This window comes from Zymoseptoria tritici, chromosome 7, assembly GCF_000219625.1.
Source record: "Zymoseptoria tritici IPO323 chromosome 7, whole genome shotgun sequence".
NCBI classification, from domain to species: Eukaryota; Fungi; Ascomycota; class Dothideomycetes; order Mycosphaerellales; family Mycosphaerellaceae; genus Zymoseptoria; species Zymoseptoria tritici.
Window position 1 is genome coordinate 821,959 of NC_018212.1, and position 13,267 is coordinate 835,225.

At 52.9% G+C, this 13,267-nt stretch overlaps 5 protein-coding genes across 5 annotated transcripts; 2 read left to right on the plus strand and 3 right to left on the minus strand.

Annotated features, from left to right (window-relative positions):
- Positions 1-159: 159 nt before the first annotated feature.
- Positions 160-2,127, plus strand: MYCGRDRAFT_45413 (uncharacterized protein; the record flags this gene model as incomplete). The annotated part of the gene is made up of 6 exons (XM_003850612.1): positions 160-383; positions 441-640; positions 709-786; positions 842-962; positions 1,022-1,889; positions 1,948-2,127. The coding sequence occupies 6 exons, from the start codon at positions 160-162 to the stop codon at positions 2,125-2,127; spliced, it is 1,671 nt and encodes a 556-aa protein (XP_003850660.1).
- A 1,034-nt stretch (positions 2,128-3,161) lies between these two features.
- Positions 3,162-5,604, minus strand: MYCGRDRAFT_110142 (uncharacterized protein; the record flags this gene model as incomplete). The annotated part of the gene is made up of 8 exons (XM_003851159.1): positions 3,162-3,587; positions 3,640-3,946; positions 4,790-4,832; positions 4,896-4,997; positions 5,064-5,165; positions 5,232-5,327; positions 5,397-5,474; positions 5,526-5,604. The coding sequence occupies 8 exons, from the start codon at positions 5,602-5,604 to the stop codon at positions 3,438-3,440; spliced, it is 957 nt and encodes a 318-aa protein (XP_003851207.1).
- Positions 5,605-6,550: 946 nt separating this feature from the next.
- MYCGRDRAFT_81517 (uncharacterized protein) lies at positions 6,551-6,937 on the minus strand (the record flags this gene model as incomplete). Its single annotated transcript, XM_003851158.1, has 2 exons — positions 6,551-6,736; positions 6,783-6,937. 2 exons carry the CDS (start codon positions 6,839-6,841, stop codon positions 6,553-6,555), a joined length of 243 nt encoding a protein of 80 aa, XP_003851206.1.
- Positions 6,938-8,963: 2,026 nt separating this feature from the next.
- CYP-5 (putative P450 monooxygenase) lies at positions 8,964-10,587 on the plus strand (the record flags this gene model as incomplete). The annotated part of the gene is made up of 2 exons (XM_003850613.1): positions 8,964-10,083; positions 10,136-10,587. 2 exons carry the CDS (start codon positions 8,964-8,966, stop codon positions 10,585-10,587), a joined length of 1,572 nt encoding a protein of 523 aa, XP_003850661.1.
- A 668-nt stretch (positions 10,588-11,255) lies between these two features.
- MYCGRDRAFT_94391 (uncharacterized protein) lies at positions 11,256-12,971 on the minus strand (the record flags this gene model as incomplete). The annotated part of the gene is made up of 7 exons (XM_003851157.1): positions 11,256-11,464; positions 11,561-11,612; positions 11,718-11,766; positions 11,866-12,048; positions 12,116-12,229; positions 12,310-12,822; positions 12,892-12,971. The coding sequence occupies 7 exons, from the start codon at positions 12,969-12,971 to the stop codon at positions 11,256-11,258; spliced, it is 1,200 nt and encodes a 399-aa protein (XP_003851205.1).
- Positions 12,972-13,267: the final 296 nt, after the last annotated feature.

The window sequence follows — 13,267 nt, forward strand, 5'->3', positions numbered from 1 at the left end:
CGAAAAGTATAGTCCAGCTTGCTTGCGGCGGTTCTACGTTGTCTCCTTCTGTCGGACCTTCATGCCGATGCAATACCCATTCCCCAAACTTCTTACTCTTCGCTCCCGACCACACTTGAAGCGATGAAGTGGAAAGACGCAGGAATCTTTGCACGCTTGATGCAAACCGTGTTGAAAGGAGAAGATGTCTCATCCTGCCGGTGCTTTCCAGGAGACTCGTGCTGGCCTACTCCTCAAGACTGGGCCATATTCAACAGCAGTGTCGGTGGTCGTCTGGTAGCAACCGTTCCATTGGCTGCTCCGTGCCATCATTCATCTTTTGCTCCGTACGACGCTGCAGCATGTTCACGCTTGCAAGAAGAGTGGACGTCGCCACATATTCAGTAGGATGAGCGAGAGACCATTCCTTTGGCCATGATGGCAGACTAAAGCATCAACAGCTACACTTCCTCATCATCGGTGATGGCTCCCTACTATGCCAACGCCAGCTGCGATCCTTTCCTTTCTGCCGAGTCTCCTTGTGTGTTCGGAACATATTCGAGATACGCTGTGGCGGTACATTCCCCAGCAGATGCTATCCGAACGATTCAATTTGCACACGATCGAGATATCCGGTTGGTCATTCGCAACACCGGTCATGGTAAGCAGGCGAAGCCTTAGTAACCTTTGATCCCGGGAGGCTGCTAAACTTGAACGCCTTCTGCGCAGACTGGAGCGGCAAATCCACCGGAGCTGGATCGTTGGCCATATGGACACATCATCTCAAGGATATCAACGTCTGCGATTGTGAGTTCGCAACCAGAGATGGCGGACAATCAACGTGCTAAGTCTCTGTACCCAGATGTATCTCCGCAGTACACAGGCAAAGCCATGAAAATGGGCGCTGGTGTCCAGGCTTTCGAAGCGTATGCAGCAGCCCACGCAAGCAATGTTGTCGTGCTGGGCGGCGAATGCCCCACAGTGTAAGTCGGTCCGCCCTTTCCACTTTGTCTTTAGATCACTGATCAGTCGTTGGTCTCAGAGGATTGGCAGGTGGTTACACTCAAGGTGGCGGCCACTCTGCTTTGAGCTCCAGGTTCGGCCTCGCAGCGGACCAAATTTTACAGTGGGAGGTCATCGATGGTACAGGCCGATATCTCATAGCCACGAGAGATAATGACCAGCAAGACTTGTACTGGGCACTGAGCGGCGGTGGCGGAGGAACTTACGGCGCCGTACTTTCCATGACTGTCAAGGCCCACCCGGAGATGCACACCACCGGCGCGAAGCTCAAGTTCTCCAGGCAAGGCACATCTGCTGGTCGCTATTGGCAAGCAGTTGAGGGCTACCACCAGACATTGCCCGACATTGTGGACGCTGGTATTGTCAGCATTGCCCAGTTCGACAAAGACAGCTTCGCCATCAATCCGATCACGGCACCCGGAGTCACAGAGTCGAGGGTCAGGGAGCTATTGTCACCGTTGGTCTCCAAGCTGGAAGCTCTCGGAATCGGCTACGAACTCGACGTACGACAGTTCCCGACATACTTTGACCATGTGCAAGCAATGTTTTCTCCGATCGGAACAGCTTCGTTCCAGTACGGTAGCAGACTGATACCTCGGGCGTCGATTGCCGAGAACAACAGTGCCCTCACTCAAGCTTTCGTCAAGGCTGCAGAGGATGGTTGCTCTTTTTTCTCTGTCGCTCTCAATGCGTCCCGTCCAGGAGAAGAAGCCTTCAACTCGGTCAGTCCAGTATGGAGGTCCACTTTGCTCCACGCTGTCATCCAAGTTGCATGGGATCCATTGGCTCCTTGGACAGCTATGGAGAGGAGGGCGGCGATGATCACGTCCGAGTACGTGCGCGAGTTCGAAGCGGTTGCACCTGACGGCGGCGCCTATATCAACGAAGTGAGTAGGAGCCGAGCCATGTATTACTCTGATCAACTGCGATCCTAATGCTCTGCAGGCCGACCCTCGCGATCCAAATTTCAAGCAGAACTATTACGGCGGCAATTATGACTTGTTACTGAGAATCAAGGACAAGTATGACCCCTTCCAGGTGTTTTATGCCCTTACCGGCGTTGGTAGCCATCGCCAGTACGTGCGTCCGGATGGGAGACTCTGTTCACGCACGCAAGATCCATGACAGATGCGAATAATGGCTCTGACGCAGGGCTACAAGAAAGTCGAATACAGGGGAAACCAAGCAGGGGCGACATTCGATGCGTGACTCGAAGGGTAGGCGCACGCAGACCTTTATCTATATGTGGTCATGTGTGCTCGGTGGATGATCTGACCAATACAACGCTATTACCCGCCCCACACCTGTCGCCGTGGCTCTCTGCTTCGCCTGGCTCTTTGCTGCATGGATGCCCCGCCCCCATGTGTTAGCCAATTCCGACCGACGACGATCTCTCAACGACGAAGACGGCAGCAATCATACAACACCGCGGAGCCGCCACCTCAAGAGCTCTAGCAAGATGAAACGTCTCTTCCTCGCTTGCTTCTCTATGAGTACTCACGTTCTTGATGCTACGCCCATCAGCCCAAGTCAGCAAACCGCTCGACATCACGACCAGCAAAGATCATGAGACGAAGTCTTGACTCACGTCCAGCGACAGATCTGCCTCGATCTCCAACTAGAAACTTGGTCTGAGAACAACCGCTGAACGTCATTGCTGTCGCTTTATTCCGGTGTCAGCCATTGATCCTAGTTTGCATCGGAGCTGTTGCCACCGCCGAGGTCCCAGTTGGTATCACTGAACGCTGTTCGCAATGCGTCAAGCGTCGCCGTCTTGCAGAAAACGCCAAATTTGGCTGAAAAAATTGGGGTCGGGGGAAATGTTCGATCCTCGGATGACTGTTCCAATGGTGGGATCCGTCGTACACCGCCATAAGAGCTCCAGCAACATGAAAGGGTACCTCCTGGCTTGCCTCTCAACGGCCACTGCCATCGTGCTGGCACCAGGCAATGCAGCCCCGACCCCTCTGCGATGCAACGGTATCGAGTACACAAAGGATCGACCCTCTGTGAAGACTATCGTCACAGCAAAGTGATAAGTTCCGTGCCTAATTCCTCTACCTTTGCGTATATCAACCAGCTTCGCAAATACCACGCTTGAGACGGATACATTTTCACGCACAACACAAAGAGCGTGACATGAGTGGTGGTAGGTCAGTCAGGGTGGGAAAGTTCGATTCAATGCGGATGGGCACTGTCTACATACGGTGATTTTCTGGCGCCTTGTCGGGGTAAAGTAGCGGTAGTAAGCTTCGTGTTGAGTTGTTGTCTAGCCTGGATTGAATCAGGTCCAGGCAGAATGAGAAGAGATTGACCTTCACGTCGATATTGATATAATAAGGCCGATGTCGAGCTCGCCTGTGATGCGCAGCATAGGAGGGCCAGGAGGATAAGAACCGGCAGATCTGTCGTACTCCCTGCCTAGGTCCATGCCACTATTCCAAGACGCAGATCCAGACTCCATGGTTTACACCATCAGTCGTATCGACGTGGCAGGGCTGTCCCGAGTTGTGCAAGAATTCATTGCTGAGTGTAACCCAGAAGTCGTTACTGCAAATCTCGCTTTTGATTTTGTCTCCGTAAGCCTAAGGGAGAGTCAGCATCAATAGCTGCCGAACAGCATGTAAGGCAACGCACGCAACGCCAATGTAGGATCCCTGAACCACCAGGTTCTCGCTCGCAAGCGTGCTCCTTGTAAGGGCCAAATTTTGCTGGAGGGTAGTTCGACGATAGAAGCAGAGCTTTGTTGAACTTCGGGTCCGGATGAGCGAAGTATCGGGCGCCGATTGGTAGGACGCAAACCGCGGAGACACCACTTAAGGCGCTCAGGAAGGTCGAGATAGCATCGACACGCATAGTAAGGGTTGCTTTCGAAGCGAGCCGTGGGTAGAGTAGGACGGGTGGTCCTAGTACGTTCTGATCGAGAAGAGTATGTGCTCTTTTTCTACACCAGTCGGGGTTATCATATATAGGTATGTATCCGTTCTTCGCCAGGCCTTAGTTGCCGGCGGTGCATGGTCTGGAATTTAATCTTGATCGCACCATTAATCTTCCACCACTGCATACCCTGTGAGTGTGTTGTGGACCAGGAGTCGCGGGTGAAGACGGAAGCCCCACGCTAGACACGAGACCGGAGAAATTGAGCAACGTTTCGGCGGCTTGCAAAATCGCAGGGCAGCTTCCCTAGCAGGACGCCTTCGTCGCTGACAATGTCATCCGGGCAAGTTTGGAGTCGCATATCATCGCAGCATCGATACGCCGTCAGGAGTAATACCGGATACGGGCGACGCATGGTCTGACCTTTGACCCGACTCTCACTGCCCATATTCCACTGATGTACACCCTGTTGTTGTCTTGCGGCTCAGGAGTCGCGGGTGGAGACGGGAACCCCTTAGTGTCAGAAGGATGACTAGATGAACTAAAATCGAGATGTTTCTCCGGTCAGCCGGGGTTCGATCTATCTGTAGTCATGTGTATCTGCGATGGACTTTTGGTAAAGCCCGACGAAGCAGGGATCGAACTAGTTCTAGCGAAGGTATACTGGCTACAGCGGGATGGGCGACAGTCCACAATAATCACAAGTGCACTTCCATTTGCGGCTAATGTCTTGCTAAAAGAAATACCACCGTCGATGCTCAGTCCTCGCGGACAGCGACAAGTCTGCAAAAGACCCGCCGGTGAGCCAAATATTGATTCCGAGCGTTGAAGGTACGGATCATCGCAATTGCCTGTTGAAGGATTCCCTGGACAAATTCGCTTCTTCCCTTGCTAAGGTACCACGTCTTACTCTTCTTTTTCCGAAGGAGAGGCTTCGGCCTCGGCTTCGGGCGCTACGATATGGTAAGTATGGAGGGAGTCCGTTATCTTTGACATCCAATCTTACACAAACTCACCTCGTTTGTAGTTCTGTCGGTCGCCGTAGTACGGGCTGTTGCTGTCTTTATGGACTGAGCTGTCTTCGCCGACTGAGATGGGAGCAAAGGCCGGATCTGCGTCTGGAGCCATCTTGTGAGTACGAAGAGAATCTGCTGGAATTAACCTCGCACTTTGCACAAACTCACCTCGTTTGTAGTTCTGTCGGTCGCCGTAGTACGGGCTGTTGCTGTCTTTATGGGCTGATTCGTCTTCGCCGACTGAGATGGGAGCAAAGGCCGGATCTGCGTCTGGAGCCATCTTGTGAGTACGAAGAGAATCTGCTGGAATTAAATTCGCACTTTGCACAAACTCACCTCGTTTGTAGTTCTGTCGGTCGCCGTAGTACGGGCTGTTGCTGTCTTTATGGACTGAGTTGTCTTCGCCGACTGAGATGGGAGCAAAGGCCGGGTCTGCGTTGAGGCATCTTGTAAGTACGAAAAGAATATGCTGTAGTAACCTCACACTTTGCACAAACTCACCTCGTTTCTTGTAGTTGTTTCCGCTGCCGTAGTACGGGCTGAGGCGGCTTTTGTCGACTGAGATGGGAGCAAAGGCATCTGTGTCCAATCAAAAAGAGTCCTTCCCAAAGCTCCTTCGGCATATCCTACCTCGCTTTGCATCGGTTGGGAAGGCTTCGCCCAGTGCGGCGAGCATGACAGCAATGACAGCGGTGCGGCAGACCTTCATGATGGGCAAGTATGTTCTTGTCGAAGTAGTGAAACTTGGAAAAAGATGTTGAGAACGGAGTTGCTCTTGAATGCGGACGGTCTCTCACTCTTAGGTGGACTAAATGCTCCACTCTTTCCGTCGCCGATACCTCACCCGTCGTCACGCAATCTTGCAAGTTCGAGCACAAGCTCACCGACTGTATGAAATCTTCGTATTGTCGCACGTTGTTGCGCATTGCGCGACAGCTTCCCTAGCAGCACGCCTTCGCGCGAATGAACGTCAATCGGGCAGATCGTGGCCCATCGCAGTGCACTTGGGTAGCAACACGGAGCACGATACCAGATAGTTTCCGCTTTGGGCTGCTTGCAACATTGTGTGACAGCTTCCCTGGGAGCTCGCCTTTGGTCCAACAACGTCGATCGAGAAAAGTGAGCTCTATCGTGACGCAGTTAGTAGCAATAGCTCATACAGGGCTGAAGGTCCTCTGCAGCGAGTGACGCATCGGAATGACTCACCGTCTTCACAGGTTTCAAGGTACGTCCAGGGCTGTATGGCTCCACGTTGTTGATTAGGCCAGTAGCTTCGGACAGAGTTTGAATCGTGGAAACACCAATGTGTTCGCATGCTGCAAATTGAACTGCTCGTGCCATCGCGCAACAGCCTCCCCAGTAGCACGCCTTCGCCAGAAACGACCTCAATCGAGCAAACCGTGCTTCATCGTACTATCGCAGCGCCGGTGTTAGCAAAACTGCATACGAGGCCAAAGCGTTGGGCAAAGAAGCTGTTGTAGCTACCCTAGTCGTAGGGTCATGGAGCTGCAGTGGTTCCTCGCAACAACTTGCGAGCATTTGCTCGGTGCTTTTCCGTACAACATCACAACTTCTGCCAGACCGCCCGAAGCTGCCAACAATGTCGCGATACTCCGATTACCGCAAAGTTGAATCGCAGTTCTCAGATTCGCGCTCATCAGTCGAGAATGCAGAAGACGAGATCTACTCGTTCCCGCAAAAGCCCGCTCTCAGTTTCTCCCGGCTCTCGTTTGTACTGCTCATACTTTTGGTGACTTTCTTGTCGAGTGGATCCACAGCCGTTGCGTTGGGTGCACGCCCCTGGAGGTTGTGGCACATGAAGCCAGATTTCCCGCTTTGGAGTACAGTGCCCGTTCGACTTCAATGACTCGTCTGACGTTCTTCCAGCCGGCCTCTCCGCGGATGAGCTCCAGAGTGAGCCCTTGCACACCGAGTATTTCAGTCATTGGAAAGTCGGCGAAAACAAGTACACCCAGCATCCGAGCAAAGGCGATGTTGACCGAGAATGGGAAGAATTGGGAATTGCAAACAACTTTTTCGTTCTGCCGGAGCATCGGGGCGTCGAATTGGGCTTGGACAAACATCGGCATGTGATGATGACCGACGAGCAAACGAAGGAGTACGGTGTCAGCGGATTCATCACATACGTGGACGGGATGCATCAATTACATTGCCTGGCACGATACTTCCCATCCGCTCCGCGACCAAGAAGAGCTTGACTAACGCAAGGCACGTAGGACGCGGTTCGTAAAGCTCTGTGGTACAATCGTGGGTGGTACGAGGAGCACAAGCACAACAATGCCACTCTGGACCTGCAAATCTCGCACACCAGTAAGCAAGCGCGCAAGATCGGGCCTCCAGAGCCGTTTCACTTACATTAGAACAGATCATTGCCTCAACATCGTACGGGAGCGCATGATGTGCACTGCAGACCGAGGACTGGTCCCTTGGGTTCATCTTTCCGACAAAAAACATATCATTCCCGATTTCAATCGCCCCCATCAATGCCGGAATTGGGACGTCTTGAGCCAATGGGCAACCGCACATCAGTTCACTGCGACGGAGGTTTCGGAACTTGTCTTCACGCCGCGGCCAGGTGTGATGACATACGATGTGAAGTTCTTTGAATGAGAGTTGAGGAGTGTGCGAGAAGGAAGAAAGCACGTGTACACGAAGAAAGGACACGACGGGATCATGGGTGTTAGAGGTTCATGACTAAGTCAGTGCTTTTCAGTTTTCACCACCATACTGTTGTACTGCACATAATGCCATGCAACCTCGATATCAAACGACTCTATATGCTACATTCCTCAGTCTTTCGCTTCCACGTGAGGAGCTCCCTCGTCTTACGATGTGCCTTCCAGCGCTTTCCAGTCCGATGAAGTTTTCCAGCGCTTCCCTTCATGTCCAAGGCCGGGTGGAGAAGGAGTGGACATAGAGGGACCAGGACGCTAAGGCGCGGAGCAAGACATCGGACAAGGACTTGATGATCAGAGGTGTGCGAGGAGTGGCGAAGAAGAAACTATAGGAGGCGAAGCGGCAGGTCTACTGATCAGCGGCGCGTGAGAGAATACCTCAAGATGATATCGTGTTGCGTCGGTCGATGTCGAGAAGTCTGCAGTTCCAAGGCAAAGCAGGAAGCAAGAGGGGATCTCCCGAAACAAGACGGCTTACCACATGACCCGGAAGCATTTGTTCCTGGGAGTGGTGCTGGTGCTAGTGCTGACGCTGAGAGGACATCTGGCGCGGGAAGGTGCTGCCTTTCATATCCATCGTCGCCCGCTGATGTGAAAGGAGGATCCAGAGGATACAAAGTGAAGAGGGAGGACCTATCGCTCCGGAGCTGGAGCGGAAACCTCGGCTGGGTCCTGGAAAGTCATAGAGGATAATGTGGCCGCTCACTGAACATGTCAATCGTCGATATCACTTCCAGAATACAGGGAGCGAAGGAAGTCTGGCAGTTTGGGAAGTTCTTCCTTCGTCGAAAAGTGTCCGAGGGGAAAGCACGTCACACCCGGACACCTCTGAGGCTAGAAGCCCAGGCAGCGTCGTTGTGACTAAGCAGTTTTTGCCTCAGGCTTCATCAGACATTGTTTCGCACGGCTCTGGCCTTTTCCGAGATCCGAGACGGGAAGGAATGAGACGCTACCTTCTCGTAGAGCTCGTATAGATTCTCGCATATATGCCCCTGATATGCGAGACGCAGGAAGTTTCATCTCGGAGTGCAACTCATTAACAACGCGACCAATACGCAAGCCACACGCATTGCCAAGCCTTGTGCTATCAATGCGGTCTGCGCTTCGATGGAGACATGAAGCGCTATCCTTTGCCGATGCAGGCAGATTTTGCACTACGATTTATGCTGCATAAACTGTGCACTCGCAATGGAGAATGGAGATGTGGGAGCCAGGACGCAGGCAAGACCGTGTCCGCTTGTTTCAAACTGGGTATGAACGCACATAACACCAGTGGGTTTGAGCGGAGAACGTTTGTGCACAAATCATGGATATCTATCACTTCTATCTCCACAGATCTTTCCTTTCAACTTCTCACACTCAAGATCACAAAATGGCAAACGACTTGATCACCTACCTCCTGGATGTCAGGCCTTTCAGCAGCTTCCTGCTCATCGGCATCGGCATCATCACCTTGGTGTTCGCACGATGGGCCTTGATTCGACCCAAACCAGTACCCGGAATTCCTGTTGTACTGGCAGCACCGAAGGGATGGCGTGGTCTGGGCGAACAGAACGCATTTATACAGCATGCTCGGACTATACTGAAACAAGGCCTTCGCGAATGTACGGGATGTTTCCAGGTCTGGACCAGCTCGGGATACAAGGTCGTCGTGCCAAATCGCTTCGCGGACGAGTTGAAATCGCATCCTGATCTGAGCTTCAACGAGGCATTCCAGGAACCCTTCTTTCACTTGCCGGGCTTCGAGGACCAATATCAAGCGCTGCAGAACGATTGGTTCATCCAAGATGTCGTTCGCATAAAGCTCACTCAGAGTCTCGCGCTGGTCACCGATGCCCTCGTCGAAGAAGCGATATTCAGCAGTCACAGCTACCTTGGCGACAGTATGTCCTGGAGCACGATTAGACCAAAATTTTTCGTTTTGGATGCAGTCAGTCGGCTTTCTTCCGTGGTGTTCCTGGGAAAGAAATTGGCGAGAGACAAATCATGGCTTCAAATCGCCAAGGACCACACCGTCGACTCGTTTGCAGCACAGGATATTCTTCGCGCCGTGCATCCGCTCCTCCGGTGGCCAACCTATTACTTTGATTTAACCTGCGTAAGACTGCGACAGCAGGTCAAGACGAGCAGAAAGCTCATCGCTCCTGAGATCGAAGCCAGACGAAAACGGGCTGTGGAAGCACAAAAAGAAGGACGCAAATTTACAAAAGAGTCGGATGCTATTTCTTGGATGGTCGATATTGCAAAGGACATGCCCGTGGACTACACCGCGGCTCAGCTGGCACTGACCACCGCGGCGGTGCACACGACTTCAGAAACTATCGCCAACTGTATTCTACAGCTATGCGAAGCTCCTGAAATCGTTCCTGCACTCCGTGCAGAAATTATCGATGTTCTCAACGAGAGAGGCTGGTCCAAGACCTCCTTGCCCAGACTCAAGCTTATGGATAGCTTTATGAAAGAAGTGCAGAGGACGCACGCAATGGCGATGAGTAAGTGGCCCAGAGAATGCAGGTGACTTGCCAGACTGACCACGACGTTCAGCGAGCATGAAACGAAAGGTCAAGAAATCCATCACGCTGTCCGATGGCACCCACCTTCCAGCAGGCATCACAATTATGATCAGCGATGACAAGACCCACGACGGTGAAATCTACTCCAACCCAGCAGAATTCGACGCCGAACGCTTTCTCCAGCTGCGCCAACAGCCCGGCGAAGAGAACCGCCATCAATTCGTAACCACCACCGCCGAGCATCTCAGTTTCGGCCATGGTCAGCACGCATGCCCTGGACGATTCTTCGCATCCAATGAGATCAAGATTTTCTTGTGCGTGTTCCTCTTGAGCTACGACTGTCAGTTCGTGCCCGGCGAGAAGAGGAAAAATGCTTTGGAGTTTGAGACCTCGATGATGGTCGACCCGACGACCGAGGTGCAGGTCAGGAAGAGGACGCCGGAGATAGACTTGGTCAGCCCCACGGGAACAGCGCAGTCGTGATGTGGCATTGGGAGGATGGCTTGGACTTTGGCTCGGTCGGCAAGATTTGAATGTCATCGTCTGAGATGGGAGGAGTCGGGCTTCAGAGTGGTACAGCATTCTCGATGGCTTTAACATGATACGCAGTTTAGCATGCGAAAGCAAGCAAGTTGGAGGCAATGGATGCAACACGGCAGCACTATTTCCGATACGCCCAGATCCGACCAGCGAAAGTCGAATTAGTCAAGCATTGAAGCAGTATTGTGTGCAATGAGACTTCTTTCCAACGATCTGGCCGCATGACTTGTCTAAAGGAATGATATCGTCCGGACGAATTATGAGTCGAATTGAATGCAACATGAGCGAGACTCTCCGTTCGTGAGACCAGGGTCCAGAAATCTGCGGTACCTGCGAACTCGACCGGAGTGGAACCTCCTTTCTCGACCATCACCAACGCAAGAATATCAGCACGAGCAGAATGTCGGCCACCGAGGACAGCAATCAGCAACCCTCACGCATGCTTGACGTAGACAGTGCCCTGGAACTAGTAGCTTCCTTCTTCCCGCAGGAATGGGCCACAACAGACGTAGCCGACATTCAAACCAAGCTCATCGCCGGCGGACTGAACAACACATTGCAGCTCGTCTGGCGAGACAACAGTTGTGCTGTGATCGAACCAGCTGCCGTGTTCAATCCGTCTCTTCGGTCAGAGTGGCGATGCGGAAGAGCCACCCGCCACGTTCGAGCACTTCGACTGGAACGGAGAACTGGACTGGGTCGTCAAGCTGTTCGAGCAGTACGAATGCAAGACCACCGTGATGCACGGCGACTCGAACTACATGAACATCTTGGTCCGCAACTCTCCCGCCAAGGATCAATGCCCAATTGTCCTCATTGACTATGAGACAATCTCTTACGGCTATCGAGGCTTCGACATTGGCGGCCATTTCATCGAGCGTATGTACTCGTACAAGCAAGCCGATAGCCAACTCACTAGATATCCTATGCCGAGTGCTGAGGAACAGCGAGCGTTTTGCGAAGCATACCTACAAGAGCTGCATGTATTGGGAGAAGCCTCAGGGCTTGATACAGTTGGGCAGCTCATGGATGAAGCGGCCATTGGCCAGCTGTATCAATTGCTGTACACGAACCTGATGTGTACGGTTCTTGATGAGGTTGAGGTCGAGCCGGTGTTCTTGTCTGGTCTACTACATATGATGGGGATGTACGAGCAGCTCAAGGGGGAATTCATCAGAACACACTAATTCCTCCCTGCTCCGGCTGGGTCCTTGTTCTCACCCGAGAGCCCGCAACTTTGCCTTCCCAAGTCGAAGTCTGTGTCCAGCAACGCTTCCAGCCTGCTGATCTGGCGATGGACTACATGATCTCACAGACCGATCCACCGCAGGCACTGTCGCCAGTGTCACGGTTGTCGCGGGGCCCAGAATAGCTCTTGCCACATCTGTTGGACCAGTAAACCTCCTACAGAGACCGTCAGAGCGAGACAAGCGCAATCATATTCTGGGGTTCGGAACGTACTTGTGCATACCAGCGGTAGCTGTCTGCGTTGATGCGCGCTTTGGAGACATCGCTCCTCCTCAGGGAGCGGACCTTCAATGGGCCATAACCATCAGCACCGAAGTCGGTGATGTGATCACCCAGGCTGTGGAGGTACAACTGGTCAGCAAGCGTGAAGGTAGCGATCGAGGACCTATTCTCGATGCTTGGGGCCATTCAACGTACGCTGGGTCTCCAATCTCTTGATAGTGCATGAGTTCATGCAGAACGACTCCACCTAGTGTCGACATGAGCGTGCCCACGGTAGTGGAAAGATCCTCGCAGCCTTTGTCCGCCAAGTCGGGGAATGCGTATGCTTTCTCGCAGAGAGTGATGGCACCTGCCTTGCGACCGTTGAGGTTCTCAGTAAACGCAACAACATTGCCGCCACAGCCACCGCCGGTATCGTCGTTGTCGATAACGATATTGCCAATGACGCTCGAACCGGTGCCGTCACTATTGTCACCAACCACGTTTCGGAAAACCTGGAGAATCTCGTCTTTGTCACCGGCACCGTCGAAGTAGAGGTTGAATGTGTCCTCGAAACGAGGTGCGTTCAGAACATCGGCGGCCAGGGTGACAGCATCACGGAAAGCAGCCTCAGCCCTGGCACGACGGTTGGGATCCGAACCGAAGCCACTGAAGATTGGAAGGGCGCGCTTGGTCAGGAGATTGGTGGTGTTCTGTACTTCAAGCGAGCTGCTGCAGCGTCAGAGTTCCAGTCCTGCTATCAATCTCTGCGATACTCTCCATGTAGAGATGACTGACCGATCGACGAGAGGTGCCGCTTGGGCCAAGAGCCCAGCGAAGGGCAAGATGCAAGAGAGACCGCGCATGTTGAAAACCATGTTGGATGAAGTGAGAGGGTAGAGTGAGGCTGTTGATTCGTTGATGTGGTTGTGTGCTGTGCTGATGTCGAAGTCTAGCTGGCCACGGCAGAATACTTATACCACATTTGATCAAGGCAAGGTCGAGCACAATGGTCGGACTGGACCATGGCTTCCCTCCCTGGAGAGGATTGAATAATCGTGCTGATCCGCACGAGGCAGGGCTTGCCCGGGCTGAATTGCGATCGCTTCCCCGAACTGCTCGATGCAGCATAGCTGAAGTGCAGCTGAGAGCAATGTTGGTGAGCAATTAGCAC